Here is a 26,423-nt window from a genome sequence, read left to right as displayed (position 1 = left end):
AGCAGGAATATCACTGTACATTTTTTATTGAACTCAGTTGTCGATCACAAGGTGCACACAAGGGATGAATCACTCTGACAGTTGTGGTACATCCACACGTGATGTGTGTATATCTTGCTGTGACAAAGACAGTGACAGAGGTAATGGATGACTTACGGATGGGTTGTGTACACACAAGAGCACCCAAGGGCCAGAAATTGTTCTTTCACCCGCACAGATATGGAAACAGTTAAGAGGTGGAGGTTACACCCAGAGTGCACGAACTAAAAGCAAACCGAGCTACACCCAAAAGAGTACACATACGTCTGAGCTACGCCATCAATAGCAAGAGTCACAGTCACTCGGGGTGGTTTTAAAGAGTGGGAGGATGTTGTTGGTAGAAGATGCTGCTGGAGATCAAAAAAAGAAATAGAGGGCACGGAGAGCAATGTCATTTGACACTGTCCTTTCCAGGCCTGGTCCCTTTTCAGCCCATTTACAGTGTGTGTGTGTGTGTGTGTGTGTGTGTGTGGGTGTGTGTGTGTGTGTGTGTGTGGGTGTGTGTGTGTGTGTGTGTGTGGGTGTGTGTGTGTGTGTGTGTGTGTGTGTGTGTGTGTGTGTGTGTGTTGTCTTGTCTTGTCTTGTCTTGCAGGATCTAGTGAAGGGCTCCCACGCAGTACAGCTTCAAATCAGCATGGCTATGGGCCATGGGCTTGAAAGTTTGTCCCCAGGTCACTTCTACACAAGAATAGCAGATGAACAGATCAGCCACCACATAAGTAAAAGCAAATAGGCTTTATTTATTAATCCAAAAAAAAAAAATCTTACTTTAGATACATCAGTCTCTATGCTACCTGCCTCTGAATCAGGATCCTGTAAAATAAAAGTCAAAGCCACAGGACATTTAGGCATCTCAGGTAATGTGCCAAAGGATTTGCTTCATCATCACATGACAAAAAAAAAAAACTCCACTGTCTGGACTTCTACATGCACTCACGTTGGACAGGTCAGTGCCTCGGACTTGTCTTGGATTTGCTTCAAGGGTGTAATAGACACTTGTGTCTAAACCGAGCGACTCGCTGTCATGCTGTAAATACAAAATGTTCTGCCTGGTTCAGTTACAGAGGGAAACTGTCTGGGTGAGATAGGAGGAGATTTCATCTTCTATCAGATAAATGGCTGCACTGTACCATGGTTCTGCAGTGTGCATGGATGTTATGGGCATAAACACAGCATTAATCTGATAGTTGTTGAAAGTTTACTGTTCTTGTGCACTAGCGTGGTTTCTAATTCTGGTGTGTAGCACTCCTTCACAGCAACTGAAATCCACCCAAAAGATGTTCAGATAGGGAATTAGACAGCTAAAAACTTTCCCCGATGTCTGCTCTGTGTCGGTCTGGACTCCCTTTGTAAAACGCCTCTCTGCTTCCATCTTGTGTTCAGACTGATTACAGCACAGTTTACATGTGATAATCAGGTTTTATGCAGAATAGATCTTACCTGTACTTGTGTATCTGTATATTTGAATTTCATGTTCTTGTAAAATTCTCTTTTTGGCAGCAAATACAGCAGCACCAAGTCACACACTACAGTGGCCTGAAGGATTATTTGAAGAAAGTAGAATTATATTAGTTTGCATGCAAAGTATTCCTCAGACAATAAATAATTATTGCAGGTATGAGTAAGGCTACAACATACCACTCCAAAAATGCCCACTCCAGAGCCTATAGCTGTCAGTGTTGGGATGATGTCAAACTTTCTTGCCTGTGAAGGACAGAGGGCCAATTATTCAAAAGCTTTTTCTCCCTAATTCTCAAGTCATGAATATGAATGAAAAATATTCAAACTTACCAGAGATTGCACAATGATATCGATTCTAATCCCAAACACTTTGAGAAGAGTTCTTTTTGGGACTTTGTCCTCCAGATAATGCTTCGCATACCTAAAGTATGTCACAGAATATTTATGACAAAGCATTTCCACATATTCCCACCATCCATTTGAGATTATAATTTTTAGGAACCTGCACAATAACACTCATTTCCCATATAATAAACTATTGTAAAACATCAGGGCTTTTAAGTCTTTAGAATTTAACCAGAACAAATGAAAGGTTTCACGTCCTCCTCCTGAATCATCCAATTAGAGAAGAATAAATAAAGGACAGCACGGTATTACCCATGCAATTAGAGTGAACAATTAGCACTGTCATAATATAAATAATAGCCTGATAATGACGATGCCCGGAGTATGTGTGAACAAAGACATCAGTCTGTGCTCAGAAACGCAGCGCCATGTTGAGCTGCTTGACTCAGGGCGAGGAAAGATTATAAACTTCAGGCTGTCTGCACTCCGCGCAAACTCAAATGAAGCAAGCAAAAAATAGTACACAGGCTACTGCATATGGAGACAGTATATGGACATGAAAGTAGAAATTCCCATCACCAAGAGACAAGACTAAACAAAATGGTGACAGAGCATCAAACCTGTGTTTAAAAAAACTTCTCTTTGGTTAATATGCTTTCTTGCCAAGAGGAAGAGCTAGACGGTATAAAACAGTTAGTCGTTGACCATGAAGCTACAGCCACTGTTAGCTTAGCTTAAGATAGAAAGAGAAACAGCTAGCGTGGCTTATCCAAAGGTAACAAAGTCTCCCTACCAGCTCCTCTGAAGCTCACTAACTAATATATTACATTTGATTTAAGTCACTCGGGAAAAAAAAATTAAAGTGAAGAGAAGAACAACACTTTGTGGTTTTATGCTGTGTTATAATGTCCCTTAAAGCAGAGCTAGGAGAGCTATTTCCATTCTTTACACTAAGCTAAGCTAAGCTAACCAGCTGCTGACTCCAGCTTCCCTCTTAAAAAGCACAGCCATGCAAATTGTATCAATCTCCTCATGTCACTCTCAGCTGAACTCCTTTCTCCAAACGTCAAACTATTGCTCAAGCACCACAGTCAGGACCAAGAACACGGCCTTTTCGTGCCGAGTCCACCTGAGTCCGTGTCCATTTTATTCTCACACCTGAAGTTGTATCCCACTGATGCTCTGGCTTTGTCTGTCTCCGCTGGGTTTCCATACAGACCGTGGAAGTTGTACGTCGGTTTACAGTGTTTTACATCCACATCAAAGTTACATGTCCAGTCGACCACAATGCCAATGGCCCCTCCCTGTCAAGATACGAGCGCATTATTATGTCATACAGGTCTCCAATACCACATGAGAAACAAAACGCTAACAATAGAAAGATAGAAAATCTGCTTCCAATCCACCTGGAAGTCGTTCCTATCCATTCAGTGTGGAGTAAAGATGAAACTTACCTCTCGGGCTATTGTTTCAAAATTAAAGCCAGACTCTTTAACTATGTCTCCCAGTCTGAATATTGGACACAGTGGAGCTTCCTTTGGATCGTGGAGGCATTTGCTGATGTATCTGGCATCAATACCCTCCACCAGATTACTCCTGAAAACACGACTGGATGTTAGAGAGAGAGAGAGAGAGAAGTCCAGGAAAACATTGTTCTTGCTTGCATATTTTTTTTTAGCTTGAAGCGACGCTACGCTGTCTCCAAAAATACTGTTGACTGACACCATTTGGGAGTCACTGCTTTCTTCACTTGAAGGCATGATGTCCTCTTTCATCCTTCACCCTCATCTACAGCATGACTGAAGTGGATTTTAAAAAGAGGTTTTAGTTATTTATAAAAGATCAGGTTCTTTCTATTTCATTTAAAACTTGCTTTTACCAACAACATGAGTTTAAAAAGGGTTTCATTAATTATTATCCACCTATCTGTCGCACCTGCTGAAGTAAATGTAGTTTGACATGAATGAGGACCATCACCTTGTGACTTTAAATAAGGGGAAGGTTACAGAGTTTTTGATGAACAGAGTGTAGTTCTCTGCAGACATCAGCAGAGGAGGGCTGGAACGGAAAAATAGAAAAGAATCAAACACTTTATGTTGAGGAGCTTCATACAAGTATTCAGCATAAATCATCACAAATTATGTTTGTCCTGTACAGACGATTATTTAATCCCACAAATGGCACAGAATTGCTGCAAATTTCAGTCATCACGTGCATTACAAATCAGTACCAGCGTGCAGTATGAATAATTCAGTGTCTCCACATACTCTGGTATGTTGTGATCGTCCTCCACAGGGCACCAGGCCAACACCTCGCAGGTCTTTGTCTCATTCACACAGACTCCCGTCATTTCCCCTTGAAACAGAAACACACTGGAGTTTATCATTGACACCAAACTGAAACTGAAGCAAATGTGTTTCAAGCAAAGCAGCAAGAAAAAAAAAAAGGCATAGGCTTTAACATTAAAGCAATTCTAAACATCGTCCGCCTCCACTCTCCATCTTATCTTGAATTAGCATCGCAAGCAGCAAGCGAAAAGTCAGGCAAAGCAAACGCTGACATGGCTGTTTCCTTTATCTTGCCCTGATCCTAACATATATAACTTCGCTCCACGTGATTAGTTTGTTGGTATCAGTCTCTCTCATCATGTGCTGGATGTGTTCACAGACACTTCTCCAGCAGGCGCTTGGTCACCCTGCTTCGGTCTCTGACCTTTCACCAGCGCCCACCACTGTGTTTAGCTACAGGGCCCCCCTCCTATGTTTACTTGTCTACAAGCACAGAGACAGTATGTCGCCTCTAAAGGGACACTGGCACCTCAAGGTGAATTTGACTGGTCTAAAACAGACAGATCTAAAGCTTTGGCTGACACTGGTCTTATTGAAGGTGATGTGAGACACAGAGGACTTGAAAGGCTCTGGATTTAACCGTGGGACAGATGGAGGACAATAAATTTATGTAAGTGCTCTTTGAACTCGCTGTCTGTACTGTATGTATGTATTTATGTTTGGACCTATTAAAAAAAGGCTCTTGTCTGGAAGGTTATTTGATTTTAATGTCTCTGTTTGCTTATATTGTGTGAGCTCATACTCACAAGTTAATGTAACAACTGTGCGTGTGTTTATACGTATACATGCACATGTCTACTTGCTTAAGGCAGGGTTGTGCTTGCACGCATCACTGATCAACAAGCCGTAATACAACACACACTCACGCACGCACACACAATGTGTTTGGCTGCTAAGACTTACATTGTTGATTTTAATCCATTTTTTTCTCGGTGATGGACAAGAGCAATGTCTGAATTACGTATGAGGTGTTTACTTTAGCAGCGATAGCGATGCGTCAGATCTGGTGTATTTTAGTTTCTACCTTGTGCGTGTGAGCCACAACCCATTTAGCAAATACACTGCTCCATAACCACAACCTGACATGATCCTCTACCTCCCTCTGTACATCGCAGCCCTGTCACTGGCTTTAAGAAGTTTAAGACAGGCTTTCGGCCCCTCGCGAAACAAAGCACGATAATGAAAATCCAGAGATCTGGACTGATCCGAGTTCGGCCGCAGGCAGACAGACGGTTACTCAGTGAGGACTGCTGAGATCACACACTGTCAGGCCGTCAGGATTTACCATGTCCCGTACGTTTGAAACTCCCTCCTTCACAGTCGGCATGTGAGCTGCAGTTGTGCTTCCCTTTGAGCTGTATCGTGAAGAAGAGAACACTGTCAGCGTGTGTGTACACAACTATAGGAATGAGGATGTGAAGAAACCAGAACATTTTAAACATGAATACAACACAACAATGTGAGAAGAAAGTTTTGCATTTACTTTCATATTCTGCAGCAAGCAGAAACCGCAGTTTGTCTCATCTTGAAGCCATTAAGTTTAAAAAGACTTTTTCGGCAATTTCACAGCTACACAATTACCCAATTACACAAACAGTCTCGGAATGAGACGCTGTTTCCGTTTTGTTTTTACTGTTTATGGAAGTGTATCAGTCAGAGAGGGAGTAAACAGAGAGGAAGAAAAAAAAAAAAAACAGCGGGAAAGAGAGATGAAAACAAAATATGTGGGAGCACTTTCACATACCTCTGGACATTTTCCCATACTCTGCCCTTCAGTTATAATGTAGTTTGTCATCACCACAAAGGATGAGTCCCCCTGTGGTAAAAGAAAGAACATTTTACATATTCAGATGTATTTATACCATAAAATGACACAATGCAGTAGTTATTATACAACATGCAAAGTTTATTGTAGGCAGCCTGTAGAACATGAATCAGCTGTTTCCCACTGGTGGCCCAGATGATATTATAGACACATCTAAACAAATACTTTTTCATCCCCCAGAGTATTCAACTTTAAGCAATAGTTTATTTTGGGATTTTTTTTTTTCTTTTTTTGGCTTTCTTGAGCTGTAGATAAGAAGGTTGATGGTATCTGTATGCTTTGACCTAAAGCCTGGAGGCTGTTAGCTTAGCATAAAGACTGGTAGCCTGGCTCTGTCTGAAGGGAAAACAAGACCAGGTCTAAACATATGGCTGGACTGTGTGTGGTCAATGTGCAAAATTGAGGATGTAGGTGAAAGCTGTTGTGAAACCGTGGTAAACAACTGACATCATTGCTTTCTATTAGCATGCTGCCTTGTGTCAGCGGGTTTCAGCTTCTATCTGTTTGCTCCTCTCCTCCTCTCTGTGCTCACATATTCAGTGTTTTAATGCAGTTGAATTCACATTAAAGCTGTTCTCACTGACATGTTCTCTGCTCCTGTTGTCAGACAACAGAACAAGTGTGAAATAATGACCGAAACGCAGCTCATTAAGACTGCTGCTGCTGCTGCTGCTGCTGCTGCTGCTGCTGCTGCTCTTCCTGATTTCATAAACAGTAACGTCCAGCAAAATCACCACACACAGGAATACATAGATACGGACATAAATTAAAGAGGTGTGCTGTGAGTTTAGATATATTTATTTGAAAAATGTTCACTCCAGAAAAAAAAAGAGAAAACATTAGAGGCAACAGATTATAATTCTTATTTTGTCTCTCACATTCTCCGTCTGGGTGACGCACTGCAGCTCCGCCTCTCTGCCACTCTTTGACGAGAGCAGACACAGTGAGAGAGGGCGTTACTGGCGCCAATGTTTGTCCAAGACGTTGCTACATTTGTCGCTGGATTTTTTTTTTATTTTTTAGAAAGTCTCTAAATTTAGTGACAAATGTGCAAATATTGCTAAACTGCAGGTTGTAAACACCCCCTAATAGAAACTAGAATAGATGGCATTTCGACAGAGCAACAGCCAATGGGAAAACGCCAACTCAGTCACGTGGTGTTCAGCTGACCAATGGTCGAACTGTGATCACTCAGTCAGTCATACAGTCTCAGATATTCACGACTATTGGGCTGACCCCACTGTTGTGGTCTAGCTAATTATCTACCTAGCACCACCTCTAAAAGCTCACTAATTAACATGTTTTATCTCCTTAGAACAGAGCTAGGTGAGCTGCTTCCCCGTTTCCAGTCTTTGTGCTAAGGTCAGCTAACTGGTTGCTGCCTACAGCTTCATACTTGACACAGCCACAAGATGAATATCAGTGTTCTCGAGACTCTGCCGCAATGTAAATACTAAAGAAGCGTTTGCTCTATGTCATATCTTAATCAGTTCAAAACCCAGAGCATCAAAACAAGTTGTGTGTTACTGGACTACTCCTTGGCTGAAGGTCTTCCTGGACAAAACAAGTCGTAACGCGTTCATTTGTGAGTTTTTAAAAGGTTTTCACACGGAGAACAAAGTGTTGGTGCAGTCTGTGTTGTCCTACAGCTGTGTACCAACTGTACAGATGTTAGCTGTAAGGTAGCAATAGATGCACTGACCATCTGTTGTAGTGCGTCTGTGTGTCTCGGTCTCATCCTCTGACTGAACACAGTTTCCTTTTTTCCCTTTATCTCACTAGTATCTTTGCATCAATTTTATGCCGCCCTGGGAAAATTAGCATTTTATTGTCTTTTCACACATTTTTTTTATGCGCTCAAGCTGTTGTGAAACTGAAGTTGATATCATTGATATTGTTAAGCAGGAAACAGGATCCTCTACAACAACATGCTGCTTTGGTGTTTATGGTCACACAGGCCAAATTCAGAACATCAAATATTGACTATTAGGTTTAAGTTCTCTCAAAATAAATCATTACTACAGGAAAACATCCATTAAAGTGATAAACTCGAGTACAACAACGACCTTCTGTGGAGTTTTCACAGACAAAGGGATGAATTTCAGAATAAAGATACCTACCTGATCAAAGTGTGACTCATTATATCAAAGTGTTCTTTTCATCTTGGTTGGTTTATCATCCCTAACTATGAGCTTATTCCACTCCGAATTAAATAAGGCCCACGCCTACACCTCAAAGCAAACATTACAAACCTTCATTGTGTATTCTTTATTTCTTTCCCACAGATAACAGGAGCCAGCAACATTTTAGGCAAACAAAGAAATATATTTGACCAGAGTCCCTTTTGAAAGACTGTTTGCTGACTTCTTTACAAGAAAGCACAGGGACACCTTGATGTTGACAAAGCCATATTATCATCAGGGTTATAACCTACAGTAACTCTTCAACCTGTGTGTGCACCATTCATTGTTACCTCAGTGACTGGATCTAACATAAAATCAAGCTGACGCGGTCACGTACGTTTTAAAAGTGTGACCAAACCTTGAGCTTTGTCAGAATCTTGACGTCACTCGTCTCACTCAGCCTGACGTTTAATTGCTCTGACAGTTTGAATCACGGACTGTGGATGTTGACCTCGTGACATCTGACTCTGCCCCAGATTTACTTAAATCCCAGCAATGGTCAGTGATTTGTACCAGGTGCAAAACATACGCTTGAAAATTAGGAGCCAAGTGATCAGCACACACTAAATGTTCCTGCATGCGCGAAAGGCTTCAGCCAACCAGTCACCAACCTGCGGGGGGAAGACGTAGTCGGCCACGTCCCAGACTCTTTCGCTTCCGTTCACGTTGGTGTAGCCCACACCTTTCATTTTGGTGAAGACGGAGCTCACCGCTGTGTCTGTGGACTGGTAGCCTTTCTCGTAGATGAAAACCCACCTGTACGGGACACACAAAGCATCCTGTCAAGCCTGTCAGCACCTCAGACTCCCGCTCCACCCGAGCCAAGCGTCCAACCCCACAGGCAAGGGCATGTATATGGGTGATGCTGACATTTTGCACAGCTATCCCCACATACCAGCAGCAATACCTCAGAGGGACACGTGCGTGTGATTGTGGTTGCGCAACCACCATGATGTTGTACTTCATCATCACTAGGACAAATTGGACATATTGAATCTCAGAGTACAGGCATTTACAATGTTTTTTCAAGGTGGCAACTTGAATGGGTGGCAACCAATGATTGCATTAAACTTACATGTCTGTTAAGCAAGTGAAAATAGATCAAGTAGAAATATATGTGATGTCACAGATGATAGCACAGACCACCAGATAGTTATTTCAAGAAATCTGAATATCAGCTTGGTTTTCCCTCATTCCTGCCCCATTCATCAACTCACGACCCCTCAGATTAATCTTGTGACCCTTAGAGGGGCCCAACCCTTAAATTGGGAACCATTAGGCTAAACTGTAACAGTGTATAAAGTGCGTTACACAGGGCTTACACATTAATGCGTCTGTATTCGCACCTTCGTGTATATTTGTACTTTTATAATTTTGCTTGGACTTTGTCATTGTTGTATTGGTATGTTTACTGAAGTAAAGGATCTGAGTATTTCTTCCACTGGTGCTGATAATCTACAAAGACGTTTAAGACCTGCTTCACAACTTCTTCTTTTAAGACATTGCTTCATATACCAAAATGTCAAATAGTCCGGTTTTGTTCTGGTGAAAAACTGCAGTACTGTCGAGTTGACTCAATTAAGAGCAAGTGCCTGAATCCTTCATCACATGAAAGGATTCCCATCAAGCAGAAACCGGCTTCAGAGTCGGGTGCTTTTTGATTTCTGCAGAGTGAAGCTTCTCATTGTGTTACTCAATCTGTGTGCGTGGCCAGGAGGTATGGGTAACAGCTGGTATGCACTGGACAGATAATGTATGTACACACACACACACACACACACACACACACACACACACGCACACAGGAATATTTAATATACTGTAGGGTGTGAAAAGCAATTATCCCATGGCAGAGGGCCTACAGGACGGCATGCGTTGCAGCACACGTTCATTTATCCGCGCACAATGAAAGCACCTTACAGCAAACACACTGAACAGAGACGTCGTTCAAACTGCAGAAGAAAATAAGGTGCACAATGAGCTAAAAGCCCCAACTTCTATCAGTTGAGAAAATCAAATTATGTAAGTTGGAGCTTACACTGAAGGGGAAGTGGAGAAAAATAGAGCACATTAACAGAATAAAGAAACCCATGAGCATGAAATAATGGAGGGATGTTCAGAAACAGCGGTCTAAGTGAGATCTGTATCTGCTCTGACGGAGGGAGAATGGGGAGGCAGGGAGGAGGCTTCTCGATGTGTGGGGGGCTTTTTCTTTCCACCATATTGTGGCGCTGAGATTAGTGTTCGTTTTGTGAACACAAATTAAAATGACAAAAATCAACCTCCAGCTAATCACTGTGAAACGCAAACAGTGAACTGGCAGCTTTGTTAACTTAAGAGTGACAAGATGGGAACCAAGTGAAAGAAGAGTTGCGATCTCTATTAAATTAGTCTTTGCTTTTTTTCTTTATTAAGAGATTTACTTTCAATTGGTATATCATATATTTTCAAAACCATTCATGTGCAATTCCTTTTTTTGAATTCATGCAGAGTGGTTGGTCAAGGAAGGAAAATGCTGAGAGAGTGAACGCACAAAAATAGAAGCATAAAATGAATCTAAAATGAAATGCAAAATTCCTGACAAGACAGCGAGTGATTCACTGGTTCACTGGTTCGGTGCCTTCAGGGACGTAGCCTGAGTGCTGCTCCCACCTGACAGCCTGCTGCCTCAATCCCAAAGAGGAGAATCTGGACAGTTTTATAATCACATCTCCAGTCATGCCCATCACTGCCCAACCTTAATGTGGCCTGATGGCTGAAAGAGGCAGGTGATGGGGGGTCAGGATGCAGGGGAGGCAGCTCTGTCATGCACATGTCATGCCTTGATACCAAGAGAGGCCGAAACAGTCGAAAACACTCTTCCCTTTCTTCTTTTTTTTTTTTATCAGTGCGCAGTTCCGACTAAGAAAGATGTGTCACAGTTATCGCAGCAGAAAAGACTTTCAAGGTTTAAAATTAAAGAAATTATCATAACAAACTTTTTCTGACTCTGGAGATTGTCGAGATTAAAGCGCCATTGACCACAAAGAGAAACCAACATTTCAAATCAGTTTAAATCAGCAGGCTGTTTCCTTTTTTATAAACATAACCTTGCCATTAGCAAGAAAAGATGTTCTTAAATTTGTCTTTTCTTTGTTCACCATCAACATCAGCAGCAGAAGGTAACATGTCTGTGCGCTGTTTGGCAGGGAATTGGGCAGCAGTTGATTGTTATCTGTGTTAGCATATGCCTCAGCGTGTTCATCACACACAGCTCCTCAGGTTCTGCTGCTCAGAGGTGCAGAGACAGAAAAAACTAAACACACACACACACACACACACACACACACACACACACACACACACACTTATACACATGCACAAACAGCCCATATGAGTGATCTCAAATGAACAAAAAAAAAAAACAAAACATAGTGCTCTGAAGTGAGATAAAATATCCCTCCCTCTCGGGGAGTGACTTTCCAGTGAATGACTCCAACATGTCAAAGCAAGTGTGTGGAGGTAGAGAGTGTCCGGTGTGAGTGAGTGAGTCATTGTACGTAAGCTAACAAGCATGCTGCTTTTTTGTCTCGACTTGAGAAGGGCAGATGATAAAAATGATTCTGCCATCACTCAATCAGTCAATACTTTTTTTGCAGTGTCTATTTGCTGTGCAACAGCACCTGGAAAGTTACTGTATCCTGATCAAAAAGTCAAATAAGATTTAAATTTTCTAATGTTTTTATAATGCAGTGCAAAATGAAGATATCAGGGTTATGTCACTGTGAACAACCCAGCCAGAAGTTGCTGGAATCTGCAGGGTCGCTCTGAGAGGTCACGCCTGCATCAAACAAGCTGGAACATGTAAATCCTCTCCACAAACAAATCTGCCTGTTGCCCCTGAACGGAAAAACAAACCAAAACTAAACTAAAAGAGAAGGTGTATGTGTTGGTCTTACCCGATGATGTAAGCCAGGACCCCCAGCTGGATCAGACGGCACACCACTCCCACCCTCCTGTTCCTCACCAGCACCTGGCGCGGGGTCTCATACTCAAAGAAGAAGTCGGAGAGGGCGTTGGTGATTTGGCTCTTCATCTTCTCTCACCGGCTGACCCACAGAGAGGAGGGTCTCTCTCTTCACCCCGCTCGCATATAAGCACCCACACTCCAGTTCCTCTTCTCCCCCTGGTCGCCTCTGCCTCGTTCCTCACTGGTGGCGAGGATCCTCTGCCTCCTCTCATAAGTGACGTCTGAAGCCTTTCATGAGAAGTCCTGAAGTGTTGGACTTCCTCCTTCCCCCCGCTGCTTTATCTCTCTCCCTCCCTCTCTCCCTCCCTCTGACTCTTTCTCTCTCTCTCTCCCTCTCTCTCTCTCTCTCTCTCTCTCTCTGCACAGGGTCATTTGTGCACCTTCCCATTCACCTCTTCACTGCAGCCTCTGACTTTTCATTGCACCTCTCTCATCTCTTTTCTCATACACCACATTGGGACATTTTTTGGAACTCACTCTTGACTTGGTTGCAAGTTCAAATAGCTCAACAGCTGCCACACAAGCACTGGACCTTCCTCTGTGTGTGTGTGTGTGTGTGTGTGCGTGTGTGTGTGGGCGCAATCAAACCTTATCGTCTCCACTGACACTCTCTTCCTGCTTGCAAGGCAGAGATAGAAGGCACATAAGCTCAACATAAACACACAGTGCTTATGCCTCAGTTCAGCTTGTTTGCCTACTCTCGTGTCACCATTTGCAGACATTAAGCCTTCTTATGTTTTATCGTCATTTTTTTGTGGAGGGGGCACAGTTTAAATTTCTCACCCCACTCAACAATTCACTCTCCCCTTTCATATACTGTGAGGTGCTTTGCATTTCTAATCTTCACTCTCGGAGGAGAGGAAGTGGCGAACCTAAACGGCTAATTATAATAAAAGTGAACCATTTCATTTCTGTATGAATAAGTTGATATATTAAGAATATTACATAAAAGGTTTTTTCCGTCTGCAAAAATGTTTTTCTCACTTGTGTGCAGCGCTTTCTAATCTCCAGAGATTAGGGAACGGAACATCTTATTTTGGAATCGTGTTTAAAATCCAAATCTAAATCTGGTTAAGCCCATTCCAAGAGAGAGAGAGAGACAGAGGAATATACATTGGAACCTGTCACAAAATGGCCATGCATAGATTTTATTAGGATTATAGCAAGGAACCAAAAATCTGAAATCACTTTCTCGTTCAATGATTCACTGCTACTCTATTGTGAGCAGTAAATTAGGATTTCACACATTTACTAATCATTGTCATTTATTGCCATCACTATCAGCTGTAAAAAAAAAAAGAAAAAGTAGTGCACATGCCAGGCACACTTCTTTCTTCATTTGATTGTGCATGATTTAGGGCACAAGGCTGATGTAGTGGAAACATCTACGCATCATTTACGCACTTTAACAACAGCAGACCGACGCTGCTATATGGGCGAATTCAATGAACACTTTCTGTGTCAGAGTCTACAGCCATACTAGCAGCTCTGAGGGGCTGTGAAACCATATTCACTGTCCTAGATGAGAATACCAACATTTGCAAATTAGCACTATAAAGATCAAATGCAGGCTGAGGCTGATGGGCATGCCATTAGTCATTAGTGTGGAGATTTGAAATCCATCAGATTGAGTGGAGATATTTTAGCCTGGACCAAAGTGGTGAATTTAAGTCTCAGGTTGATGAGTTAGTTGATGTTGACAGAGATGGATAGATGCAATGATGAAGCAAATAAATTGGAGATTATCTTAATTTATTCCCATGCAGCATCAGACTGGCAGGTTGTCCATGACTGTCACTGATTAGGTCTAAAAGAGGATTTCTAATCTGTATTGAAGAACCGGAGGGTTACTGAGGTGACTGCATTGTTGGGTGAACTACATGGAGGGAAAAAAAGGAACATCAAATAATTACAAAATGCACGGAAACGGTGATCAGTGGCGGACGAGCACTACAGAGTGTCACAAGCAAAAACATACTGAACAAAAAAACACCATTAGTAAAACACCATGCGGAGGTTTGAAGAAGGGGCTCTGTTTTAACTGCTGCCATGAGATCTAACAGTGGGTAAACTGAACACGCTCTTTGTTCATCCACAGCAACATGTAAACACAGACAAGCCAGTCAGGACTCAGACTTTCTCCCAAAGAAGGGCAAAGAATTTCATTTCCCCTGAAGGAGAAATCGAAAACGCTGTTCACTGCTTCATTAGTTGCACCTGACCGAACAACATGTCAACCACATTACTGACACAACTCCTCTGCATTGTTCACCATTTGCATAATATCCTGTGTGTTGCCACATGACTGTCTTGAAAGGGCAAGTCATGTGATGCAATGTAGGTGTGTGATGCCCTGCCCTGATTATTACAGGGAAGGTTTAATACTGAGTTATCTGAGGACGCCCCCCCCCCCCAGCTCCAGATGTTAATGCTGTTGTTTCAAATCAGACCTGTTGACACCTGGACCGGAGGCAGGAGAGGGTGATAATAATATGTCTAATTGCTAATAATTAAAGAGGAAGATGACGACATAGTTTCACTGTCGAAATACTTCCGTTATTTCTGTTCGGCTCGAGAACCTAAAATAGTTAGGAAATTCAAAAAACCTTTAATTCAGTGACAGCTTTAAATCCACCATCAAATATGAGCTAATCATTTCATATCAAATAATCCCAATATCTCAGTGGATTATCTTCTCTATGTATTCCCTAATACAATAACTTTGATTAATGAGTTGCTTTCAGTTGTGAACAGTGTTTACCGAAAACATTCGAAAAGGTTTTTATCTTATCTTATCTTATTAATAGGGCCGGCCACCAATTAAAAATCATATTTTATTGATTTTATGAGGAGTCATGTTGTGACCGTGTGATCATAATGTGTTATCATTTCACAATTCCAGCCACATTAGAGAAGCACAATGAAAGGTGTATTTTATTGGGGCCCAAAAGTTAATGAAGATTTAAAACGTCTCAATAAAAATTTGCCCCAGTGTCTCACCTGGTAGAGCGCGTATCATGAAGGTGTAGTCTGACCGCAGCGGCATGGGTTCCAGTCCGACCCATGGCCCTTTGCTCTCCCTGACTTTCCTGTCTCTCTCTCACTTACGCTGTCAGAATAAAGGCAAAAAATGCTCTAAAACATAAATAGAGAAAGAAGAAACAGTAGTGTAAGTATAAGTTGGCGAGCATTAGCTTGAAGTAAACAGAGTGGTTTAACGGAGGAGGGTAAACTAATGCTACAGATAAGAACAGGGACTACTGACAGCCTTCTGTCTCTGTCACTTCTGATCTGATAACACAACAAACACATTTCAGAACATTAGTGTTATAGGCTTTCTGCTTTCCTCAGTGGCATCAAGCTTATTCACTGCAAAATGAATCCATCTCACATTCAGCCCTTCATGTAATTCTAGATATCTGTCTTGACATCCATCAGCATTAACTTATACTCCATCAAACAACTCAGTGTTAACTATAAGCTCACAAACTAACTCTAATTAGCTGTCAACACATAAAACAATTAGTGTGTGTTTCCTGCTGTACAAACAAAATGTCTTAAAGCTGCAGGAAGTCGGTCACACATGTGTCTGAATGTGCAGTGAATAGTTCAGATGAAAGTTTGTCGACATGTTCATGGCTGCCATTAGCTCATGTCCGAGGTGAGTTGTGAGTTGGTTCAATGAGGATTAAAGTAGTGTGCACTGACAAATTAGCCATTAGATTAGGGATAATTATAAAAGTAATAATCATAACTATATTAATTATAACAATTCTAACAATTTGGATAGGCAGTGACCATACAGCTACACTTATTTCTAAACTGACTTAAATAATATATCACAAAATAAAGCAAATTTTAACATAGACATAATATTTCTGTTTATAAAGATGTATTTTTATTCAAATGTGGTGATATATCTGTACATATTAGAACACCACAGAAGCAGCACTGTTGTTCTGCTAACCAGTAAAACATTCAGCTTTACCTTTTGACAAGTGGTAGCAACAGTATAATCATAAAAGTATTATATTTCAACTCTGAGAACAAATTTAATCTTCCAGGAATTACAACACTTACATCAAAGCCAGTGGCAAATTACCAAAGGGCTTGCTGAGACAGAACTGTGCGGGTGGACAGCACATAGTTACTGGCAGGTCTTGCCTGTTGGGCAGGTCCATACAGCTCAGTAAATGTCAGAGCAAATTGACATTGTAAACTGACCAAGTATTCAAACTAAGTTATTATCATATTTAATTTAATAAAAGGTTACATAAGCAAAGGCCTCTGTTACATTTCTGTTTATTCAAATCAAGCCCTTCACTCTGTTTAGCATCCCATCCCCTGTATGTTGTTTTTGTTCCATTTCCGGATTTGGCTCATGTGTCCAGTTTGTTCTTTCTTTCTTGTATGTGTTTTCATGTTTGTGGTGTTTTTGTGTTTTGAGTGTGTTTGCCTTAATGCTGAAACAGAAAACACACCTTAGTTCTCACTGTAGTTGTGAGGTGTCCATATTTGTCCTCACTTCTGAATCAGTCAGTTCTGGATTGGATATGTCTGAGTTTTCAGAGTTTCATAGTCACAATTACAATTTTGAAGTTGATGTCAATGCTGTTTAAAAGTTGGAAATTCATACTTATGTGAATGGTTGATTGTATTTCATTTTTGTATTGACATATCTTTCCAAAAAGAAATAAAACTCCTTTGCAGCTCCTCGTGAAAATGAATGCTTTGCATCAAGTATTGGCACAGTCAAATTCAGTACACCTTTTCACATTGTTTTCAGTCTTGCAGTTTGATTTTGATGTTGTATGGAAAATTCATGCCACAAGGAAAAATAGTTCATTCAGTTCCAGTACATAACGACAAAATGCTTAAGTGTCCTTTTAACATAAGTTTAGTTTAGCTTTAATTATTACTCACTAAATGCACACACATAAAGGCAATACATATCACAATGTGTACTGTATTTCACTTTATTTTTCCTTTTTAAATTGTTTTTATTGAGACATTCTTAATCTTCCATATAGATAGATAGATAGATAGATAGATAGATAGATAGATAGATAGATAGATAGATAGATAGATAGATAGATAGATACAGGAGATAGATACTTTATTCATCATATTGGTTAAACGGAACATCAGAAAATTCTTTTGTTGTGAAGTGTAATTAAAGGGTGCGACTGAAACATTACGCACCATGACAAATAATGAAATCATGAACGCACTGATGTACAGTACATTCGTGGCTTGTGTGAGTGAACCTGACAGTCCTGACTCGGGTTAAATTTTACCCACAAGAATGACGTCAAACGTGTGCGCCGAGTTTTACCACGTGGGGACGTTTTTGCAGAGAGAGCAAAACATCCGCAGTGACGCTTGCGTGTCTGTCAGTGAGCACGAAGAAAACTTTTTTCTTTATTTTTGACGTTAAACGAGCCCGAAGAAAGAGCCGCGAAGGTTTTGCTATCAGAGTCACTTTTTCTAGACCATGCCCCACGACCCCGCCCCTCCTCCGGCTAAAAAATTCAAGCCGGGGTCAGTTTTTTTCCGTCTCGATAAGAATAAACCTGGAATGCTGCTGCCTAGAAAGGGAAATGCAACCACTCCGATAGAAGTCCAGAGGAAGCAGCTTCCAATCTACCAGGCGAAACCTCAGCTGCTGAACCAACTGAGACAGCTGCACAGTGCTATTCTCATTGGTAAAGTGCTCTCAGCTACTGTTAGCTAATGTTGCTACAGCGTTAGCCGCTGCCGTGCAACTCAAGTTAAAGGGAACATCCACTCTAAAGTTCAATTATCTTGTCAGCTCTAATATTACTATCTTGTTTTCGGTTCATAATTTTGAATACTTCTCTGATTTACAATAATAAACTTCTTTAAATGCCTTAATTATTTTTGTATAATTTACACTTTGCGCTTTACAGTGTGTTACTTGCACCATACCTAACTTGTCCATTCCCTCTCATGCACCAGGTGAGACTGGCTCTGGGAAGACCACTCAGATCCCACAGTATCTGTATGAGGCCGGCATCGGACGACAGGGCATCGTTGCCATCACACAGCCCCGTCGAGTCGCTGCCATCTCACTGGCAGGAAGGGTGGCAGAGGAGAAGAGGACTCAGCTTGGCAAGCTGGTATGAACAGGGGACAGGTTTCCCACATCACTGCTTAGTCTTTACTTTAAAACACAGGTTCAAAGGCTCGATAAAAGCTATATAAGTGCTATAGTAGAGACCACACAAAGCGCTTTACAATATTTACCACAGTCACCCATCCACTCGCACATACATCACACACACTTGAAATTATGGGTTCAGTATCTTGCCCAAGGACACCTTGACATGCGGACTTGAACCTCTGACCTTCTGATTAGTGGATGACCCACTCTCTCCTGAGCCACAGCCGCCCCAAATGATATATAACTATATAATTGTCACCATATCTATGCTGTAAATTGTTGAAATAAACTTTGTACAATTAAATGGCACATGTTCAATATATAGAATCATATGTAGAATAAATTCTTCTGGCTGCTATCATCATGTTACAGTCCTGGGATGGATGTATGAGGTGATATAAGAACATCAGTGCTAAATCTCACTGGGCTGTTGATGGTAAATGAATCAAACTCCTTCCTAGGTTGGTTACACGGTGCGTTTCGAGGATGTCACCTCCCCTGAGACGAAGCTGAAGTTCATGACAGATGGCATGCTGCTGCGCGAGGCCATCGGAGACCCCTTACTGCTGCGCTACACCGTGGTGGTCTTGGATGAGGCTCATGAGCGCACCGTGCACACCGATGTGCTGTTCGGCGTGGTTAAGACTGCTCAACGCAGGCGCAGAGAACTTAATAAGATTCCCCTGAAGGTAGGAGGACAGCTGCAGCTGCTCTGGCTCCAGTAAGATATTTAACATTCATAGTAAACACCGGGCTAATCCCTTCACTGCCTGAGAGATGAAAAAGCTTGCTCTACATTAATTCCTGTAAGCTCATTTTCTGCGTCTGCTGTCTTGATCTGCTTAGGCATACGCTTTTTTTTTTTTTTTTTTGTAACGCATGCAGGTCATAGTGATGTCAGCCACAATGGATGTAGATTTGTTCTCTGAGTACTTCAACAAGTCACCTGTACTGTACCTGGAGGGGAGGCAGCATCCCATTCAGATCTACTACACCAAGCAGCCCCAGTCAGACTACCTGCAGGCTGCACTCGTGTCTGTGTTCCAGATCCATCAGGTAGTCTTTAATATTTACCTTCAACTAAACAGAAACTTTTGTCGTGCTGGGATAGTGATGTCTTGCTTCTTCTAATATAATGTATTTCTTTATTTAAATTGAATACAGGGGGACCCTGACAAATCAGATTTTCAGTTGTATCTCCAAAAACAATAGAAAGTCTTTCATTTTATATCTTAAGTAACCCAAACCTGTGAGTAAACAGCTTCCTGGGTGCATGTTCGTGGACTGTGATGATTCTTCGCGACACCGGAACAGAGCAGGATTTTGTTGTGTGCATGCAGGAGGCTCCTCCGTCCCATGATATCTTAGTCTTCATGACGGGTCAGGAGGAAATCGAGGCTCTGGCGAGAACGTGTCGGGACATCGCCAAGCATCTGCCTGACGGCTGCGGTCCCATGGTAGTTATCCCTTTGTACGCGTCGCTGCCCCCAGCACAGCAACTCAGGGTCTTCCAGCCGGCTCCCAAGGTAAAGGCAACGACAGACACACAGGAGAAACAGAGTACTGCAGACAAACAGGAGAGAATATGTGAAGTCTGCGTGCTGCTGTTCTCAACTGGGTTTCTGTTAATTGTTTTGATCTCTTTAAAGGAGAAGAGGCACTTAATAGTGAATTGCTTTCTTGTTATTGTGAAGCTCTATTATATCACTCACTCACTCAAAATGTTTGTGCCCTTTCCCTTTGTGCAGGGCAGTAGGAAGGTTATCCTCTCCACCAACATTGCTGAGACGTCAGTTACAATCTCTGGGATCAAATATATCATAGACACAGGGATGGTGAAGGCCAAACGTTTCAATCCTGGTGAGACACACACACACACACACACACACACACACACACACACACACACACACACACACACACACAATTTTATTATTAACTAAAACCAATCAGGTCAATATTGATTTTAGAAGGTCCACAGTCATCAGTGGAAGAAAGTAATAAGAACATTTACTGCATAACAGCTGTATTTGTGCAAGTGTAATTTTGATTTGTAATTTCGAGGTTACACTTCACTTTAGTGTTTCCAGTTTGTGCTACTTTGTTCTTCCACTTCACTACGAATCAGAGGGAAAATATTGTACTTTTTTTACTCCACTAAAAACAGCAGTAGAGACTAGTTACTTCTCAGATCAAGATTTTACATCAAAACACATAATCAAATCATGAAGTGCAACACATAGTTAAAGATTACACCTTCAGTTTTCATCCTTTTTGGCTTGTGATCCCCTTCATATGTCCATGAGTTGTTAATAGTTCCACCAGAGAGAGACTTCCTCTCTAAACTTCTTGTTTCGTCCTAAAAGTGAATTCTAATCTCGTGCAGCAGAACTTTGTTTGTTATCTCTCCTCTCACTTTAATCACCTCACGACCCCTTTAGATTTATCTTTTGACCCTTTGGAGGCGCCCGACCCCTGGATTTGGAAACACTGGACCAAACTATCTGTGCTGTATATAAAGTAGTTAAAACAACAATAGATTTTAATACATTTTAATAATCTCCTATATCATACTATATCATCACTTTTTTAGTACTCTTAGCTGATAGAACTTATGATCTTAAATATTTTTACTGAACTACGATTTTAAACGCAGGACCTTTACTTTCACAGAGTAATTTTATTGTTGTATTTGTACTTTTACTTTAAAGTATCTGAATGCTTCTTCCACCACTGACAGTAGTGGCTGTATATGAGCGATGCAAATTATTTCTTTAAAAAAATCCAGCTGTTAAAATTTCTACAATTACCCAGTGATAATTACACACTTCTAATTAATTTACCTCACTCCTCCCAAAATGTAACAGTGTTTGTGACTCAGTGTTGAGAAATTGATCCCTCTTTTACTTTTAACAAATATTCATCAATTACATCCTCCGAACCATAGCAGCAAGAATGACTTATAACAGTATCACAAACAGTGTCTTGTGGGGGGTTTTTTTCCCTTCGCTTCTTTTGTTATGATCTGATCGTACATGTGCTGTGTGACTCTCAGACAGCGGGTTGGAGGTGTTGGCAGTGCAGCGGGTTTCTAAAGCGCAGGCGTGGCAGCGAGCGGGCCGGGCCGGCAGGGAGGACTCCGGCTCCTGCTACCGTCTCTACACCGAGCAGGAGTTTGACAACCTCATCCCCATGACTGTGCCTGAGATCCAGAGGTAGGACGTTTTCGCACGGTTAATAAATCTCAGTACAGTATGTGCTGATGTGCAGGAGTCTGAGGCTCTTCTCTCCTGCATGTTGATACATTTGGGTCAGTCTGATTGATTGGCCTGTTTGTCTATTGTTTTTTTTTCCGTGTGTGTGTGTGTGTGTGTGTGTGTGTGTGTGTGTGTGTGTGTGTGTGTGTGTGTGTGTGTGTGTGTGTGCGTGCGTGTGCGCGTGCGTGCGTGTGTGTGTACTGCAGGTGTAACTTAGCCGGCGTGATGCTGCAGTTAATGGCTCTAGGGATTCCAGATGTGATGAATTTTGATTTCATGTCCAGGCCCTCTCCAGGTAAGATGCTACCGATCATGAATCACTGTGCTCCTCTGGTCACTCGGGAGGGTCGGCAGGTCATAGTAAGTTGCTGTGTTTATCCCAGAGGCCGTTCGTTCTGCTGTGGACCATTTAGAGCTGCTGGGAGCCGTGGAGAGGAAGGAGGGGCAGGTTTTCCTCACCGCTCTGGGAAAGAAGATGGCAAGCTTCCCTCTGGAGCCGCGATATGCCAAGGTAAAGAGTGCTTTACACCACTAGATACTGCGTTCAGGGGGGCTGCTCAGATCTTTTTGTGTATTAGTTAAAGATGATATAAAGTGACAGCCTGTAGCCCGCAGCGCCACATAGTTCACATGCTTATAACCCAGACAGAATTAGGTTTTAACACCTCCTGCCTTGTTCACTGCGTGTCACAGACCATCCTGTTGTCCCCGGATTATTCCTGTTCTGAGGAGATTTTGAGCATCGTGTCTCTGCTGTCAGTGGACACCGTGCTGTACAACCCTCCAGCCCGGCGGGAAGAGGTGCTCGCAGCACGCAAGAAGTTCAGCTCCAGCGAAGGAGACCACATGACGCTCCTCAACATTTACAGAGCGTTCAAGAAAGTCAGCGGTAATAAGGTGAGTGTATGTGGACGAGCAGGGGAAGAAAGTACATGTGACTAAGCGCAACCCATAAGTCATATTATGTGGCTCAGCTACTTTATAATCCAGCGTATGTCTGCTGTTACAGGAGTGGTGTCGGGAGAACTTTGTCAACAGCAGGAACATGGGTCTGGTGAAAGAGGTCCAGGCGCAACTCAAAGAAATCTGCCTTAAGGTACACACCCGTAAATCCCTGTGACCACAGACTGTACTGTGTGAATGTGAATGTGTCAAATATCACATTCAATTCTGACATTTACCCCCAGTAACCCTTAATGACAAAATATCCTATAAAATACACCTGTGCACAGGAGTCTCCATCTGTTCATACAACTATGAAAATAAATAATATGAGGCCAATAAATAAACTTTTATAGCTTCTGTTATCTCATCCATCAGCTGAGTGTTTTAGGGTAGGAAGGGGAACTCCATGTACAGGTGTTTTGTAGTTTGCAGTGTTGTAGCTGCATTGTTGGTAATGTAGGAACCAGGTTTTGAAAAGGAAGAAAAATGGGTGGATTGATTTTAATACTTAAAAACGAACTAAGTTTCACCCCGTCACTTGACTCAGCTGCTAATGAACAAAAGTCTCTTGGTTCTTGAGGAACTCAAACACAAACTGCACACTGGCATATTACATTTATATTTGCTACTCGTCTGTAGTGTTGGTCTTAAATTTGCTCAAAGTTTCAGTCTAATCCAAGTCAGGCTGTTTCAGAAAAATAAAAACTGACTAATTTTAAGCCAAAAAAATTTGACACCTTGCCCCCAGACTAACTCAGGCCAGAGACCAATGTTACCATGGTAACATTCAATAGTTTGTGGTTTGCTTACATTGTTGTAGAGAGAGCATGAGAAAGGAATTCACTGAATTTCCAAAGTAAAACACCCATGTAACTGTTGAATTCTTCCCAAAGACAAGGGGTAAACTGAGCCGAGAGGTTGGATATGGTTCCTTTATCGGCCATTTTTTTCCCACTATTATACAGTATTTTTTTGAGTATTTACATTTAGCTTAGTTGTTGCCCTGTACCATGTTGACTGAAGCCAGAGTGTGTGGACACGACCGACACGACGTCTTTCTTTGTGTAGCAGCTCTTTCTCATCCGCCCCCCAGCTGCATTTCTGCAACATTTGAGTCACTCCGTCTGTCTGAGTTAGACGGGACACACATGGTCAGTGACATCACTGAAAACAACGAGGTGGAACAGTGCTCGCTTGACTTATGAAATGAGCCCTCGAGTAAACTCTACTGGTTGTGTACAGGGACAGCAGCACATTTGAGCTTATTAATAACTAAATTATTTTTGTCTTACCAGCTGAATTTGAAGCTGGAGTCCTGCGGGGCAGAGACAGGAAATGTTCGCCGCTGCCTTGCCCACGGGATGTTCGTCAATGCTGCAGAGCTACAACCCGACGGCAGCTACTTAGCTCTGCACACCCACCAGCCCGTGGCCATCCACCCCTCCTCTGTCCTTTTCCAGGCCAAGCCGGCGTACGTGGTCTTCAACGAGCTGCTGCACACCTCCCGCTGCTACATGAGAGACCTTTGTTTGGTGGATGCCGACTGGCTGCTGGACGCAGCACCAGAGTACTTTGGCCGCAAACTCCACCCAACCAAGAGCTAACCAACAGAGAAGCAGTACACCTCCATCAAATCACCCAGTGACAGTAATACTGGAACCATGGATTCTCTTTACAAAGCCGAATTTGGATGAAGACACTTGATGCAAATCAGAAAAGAACATTTTCTGTGCAGTAAACTTCTCTGGATTTCACTACCTCCCAGCTGACAAGCATCTGGCACGCGTCAACGCAGCAGCAGAAATCTGCAAACTGAGGCCTCACAACTTTGACCTCCTCCAGACTGTAATTCAGATTTTATAAACTGTTTCTTCAGCCTGATAATATTTCATCTTGACATTAGGGCCACATGTTTAATACCTAAAAAGGAGATCGTTTCTTCTTCAGTTCTTTCGACATTTGCATGCATTTTAACAGCACAGACGACCTCACTGCAGCACAGTTCTTTAAATAATAAGCAATGTCTCGGTCTGATATGATTTATCTGTTTGTTTTGTCGTCAAAATCAAATTCATTTCACAAACTATTGTGCTTAATTGTTATTTGTTCCCATCAAGTTAATTCAGAAAGATAATGTATACTGGTTAGTTGTTGTTTTCAGTGTTAATTTGAATGACACAAAGTTGCAACATGTTAGCTCTTCAGAGGCTAAGAGAAGCAATCTCTTCTTAAACTTTCCCGCTGTAGTTTTGGGTTTATACAGAAGGGTTTTTATATGTGAAGACAGAAGCTTTGTCTTAATCTATGACGTTATGTAATCACAAGAAAACATGAAAAACACCAAAGTTAGAGTTAAATATGAGGTTTTCACATGTCACAGTGACATGGTTTTACTTAGTCTACATGCAGCACTTGTCTTGTTAGCGTGTGCATGACCTTTTTTTTCACGTCTAAGACGGTATCACCGCTTTCATGAACACGTGCACGTCAGGAGAAGCAGCATGCCTTATTCTCCAGGTTCTACTCTTTGTTGTTGTCGTTGTGTTGCACAGATCCTCAATCAGACCCTGCACAGACTAATCAAAGGTGTATGATGACAACAAAATGTATGCAATGCATGGAGGTTATAGTTAACGATCTGATCACTCAGGTCTTTCATACTTTGTAGAATGTAAATCACACCATGTTGAGGAATAGGATGGATGCTCCTCTTGTCTTTTTTTTTATACCGGACTCAGGATTGTACAATATAAACTGTAACCTGAATAAATGACATGAGCTATTTGTAATTTTACAAGATATCAAACACCAATTGCATCTGGGGTTCATGTAGAGAGTTATCAGACTTACTGTGACATACAGGTTGTTTGTTCAGCGGCTGAGTCTCTTACAGATCATGCTACCCATGAGGGTTTTTAAGATTTTTTTTTTCATTCACAGGAAAAGTAGACGTTTAAGATCTGCATGTTCTGTTAAAAACTCCATAAGATGAAATGCATGCCTTTGATGAGTTTATGATGACCATATTTAACATGATTTGTTATAATCTCACATATTCACAGTTGTTATAATTTCTAATGAAAAATAAACCCACTGCCTCAGAGCTCAAGTCTGCATGTGGAGAGTAAAGATTCAAAGAGGCACATGAGCGTTTTCCACTGCTTGGTTTTGACACAGTAAAAGTCAAATGTGTCATAGATGTGTTAGTGTCTGTCAAAGAGCTGAAAGCTTTTAAACTGTGGTGTTGAGAAGTCTTCTGGGTGTTATAGAAAGCATAAGGCATAGTTCAAGTGCATTGATGAGTTACACTAACGATAACTTATTTTATACTAGCGCGCACCACTTAGTAATATGGTCTGTTGACAACTTAGACAAAGTATGTTACTTGTTTGTGTTAATAACTTATCCTAGACTATGTTTGTTTTAAGAAAATATAGAAATACTCTGCTTGGAATAATAATTTGTGTCCGACATCATTTTCCTCAAAAAATTGAATTAATTTATTTACATTCGCTGCTCTTTCCTCAAACAAACTATGAATTAAAAGATATTGTTCATTTCAAAAGTTAAACTGCAGGATACAATTTGTCTCCTACTTCGCTGAAAGTCTCAGTGTATATGAGCTGTTGGGTTTAAGTTTCCACGTCACATTTGTTTAAGTTGCATATTGAACCACCACTGGCTAAAAAAACATGTCCATGTGTTAAACTCAGATGCAGACAGCGCATGTGGGAGAGGAGGTGAAACATCACCTGGAGGAGGGGGAATGCAGAAATATATAAACGAGCACCCGGGGCCAACCATACAGTAGATGCAGTGAAATGTGA

The 26,423-nt window shown here is 41.7% G+C and overlaps 2 protein-coding genes across 4 annotated transcripts; one reads left to right on the top strand and one right to left on the bottom strand.

Moving 5' to 3' along the window:
- Nucleotides 1-558: 558 nt before the first annotated feature.
- On the bottom strand, nt 559-12,438 carry p2rx1 (purinergic receptor P2X 1). 3 transcript variants are annotated; one of them, XM_022745851.1, is made up of 14 exons: nt 12,140-12,438; nt 8,813-8,957; nt 5,938-6,009; nt 5,479-5,548; nt 4,113-4,200; nt 3,823-3,903; nt 3,300-3,441; nt 3,004-3,149; nt 1,831-1,921; nt 1,678-1,743; nt 1,480-1,575; nt 977-1,066; nt 808-852; nt 559-717 (listed from the first exon to the last, which is right to left on the bottom strand). In XM_022745851.1, exons 1-14 carry the CDS (start codon nt 12,274-12,276, stop codon nt 712-714), a joined length of 1,275 nt encoding a protein of 424 aa, XP_022601572.1. In that variant the 5' UTR covers nt 12,277-12,438; the 3' UTR covers nt 559-711. The 3 variants fall into 3 exon arrangements, with proteins under 3 accessions (XP_022601572.1, XP_022601573.1, XP_022601574.1); XM_022745852.1 differs by having other exon boundaries at nt 5,491-5,548; XM_022745853.1 differs by lacking the exon at nt 977-1,066.
- A 5,161-nt stretch (nt 12,439-17,599) lies between these two features.
- On the top strand, nt 17,600-26,027 carry dhx33 (DEAH-box helicase 33). Its single transcript, XM_022746035.1, has 12 exons — nt 17,600-17,915; nt 18,190-18,350; nt 18,856-19,083; nt 19,280-19,450; nt 19,735-19,920; nt 20,143-20,254; nt 21,450-21,609; nt 21,858-21,946; nt 22,035-22,162; nt 22,345-22,548; nt 22,661-22,747; nt 23,892-26,027. Exons 1-12 carry the CDS (start codon nt 17,705-17,707, stop codon nt 24,198-24,200), a joined length of 2,046 nt encoding a protein of 681 aa, XP_022601756.1. The 5' UTR covers nt 17,600-17,704; the 3' UTR covers nt 24,201-26,027.
- The last annotated feature ends 396 nt before the right edge of the window (nt 26,028-26,423 follow it).

Source organism: Seriola dumerili, unplaced genomic scaffold, assembly GCF_002260705.1.
Source record: "Seriola dumerili isolate Sdu_G_001 unplaced genomic scaffold, Sdu_1.0 BDQW01000091.1, whole genome shotgun sequence".
Classification (NCBI taxonomy): domain Eukaryota; kingdom Metazoa; phylum Chordata; class Actinopteri; order Carangiformes; family Carangidae; genus Seriola; species Seriola dumerili.
This window is presented reverse-complemented; position numbering and strand designations above follow the sequence as displayed.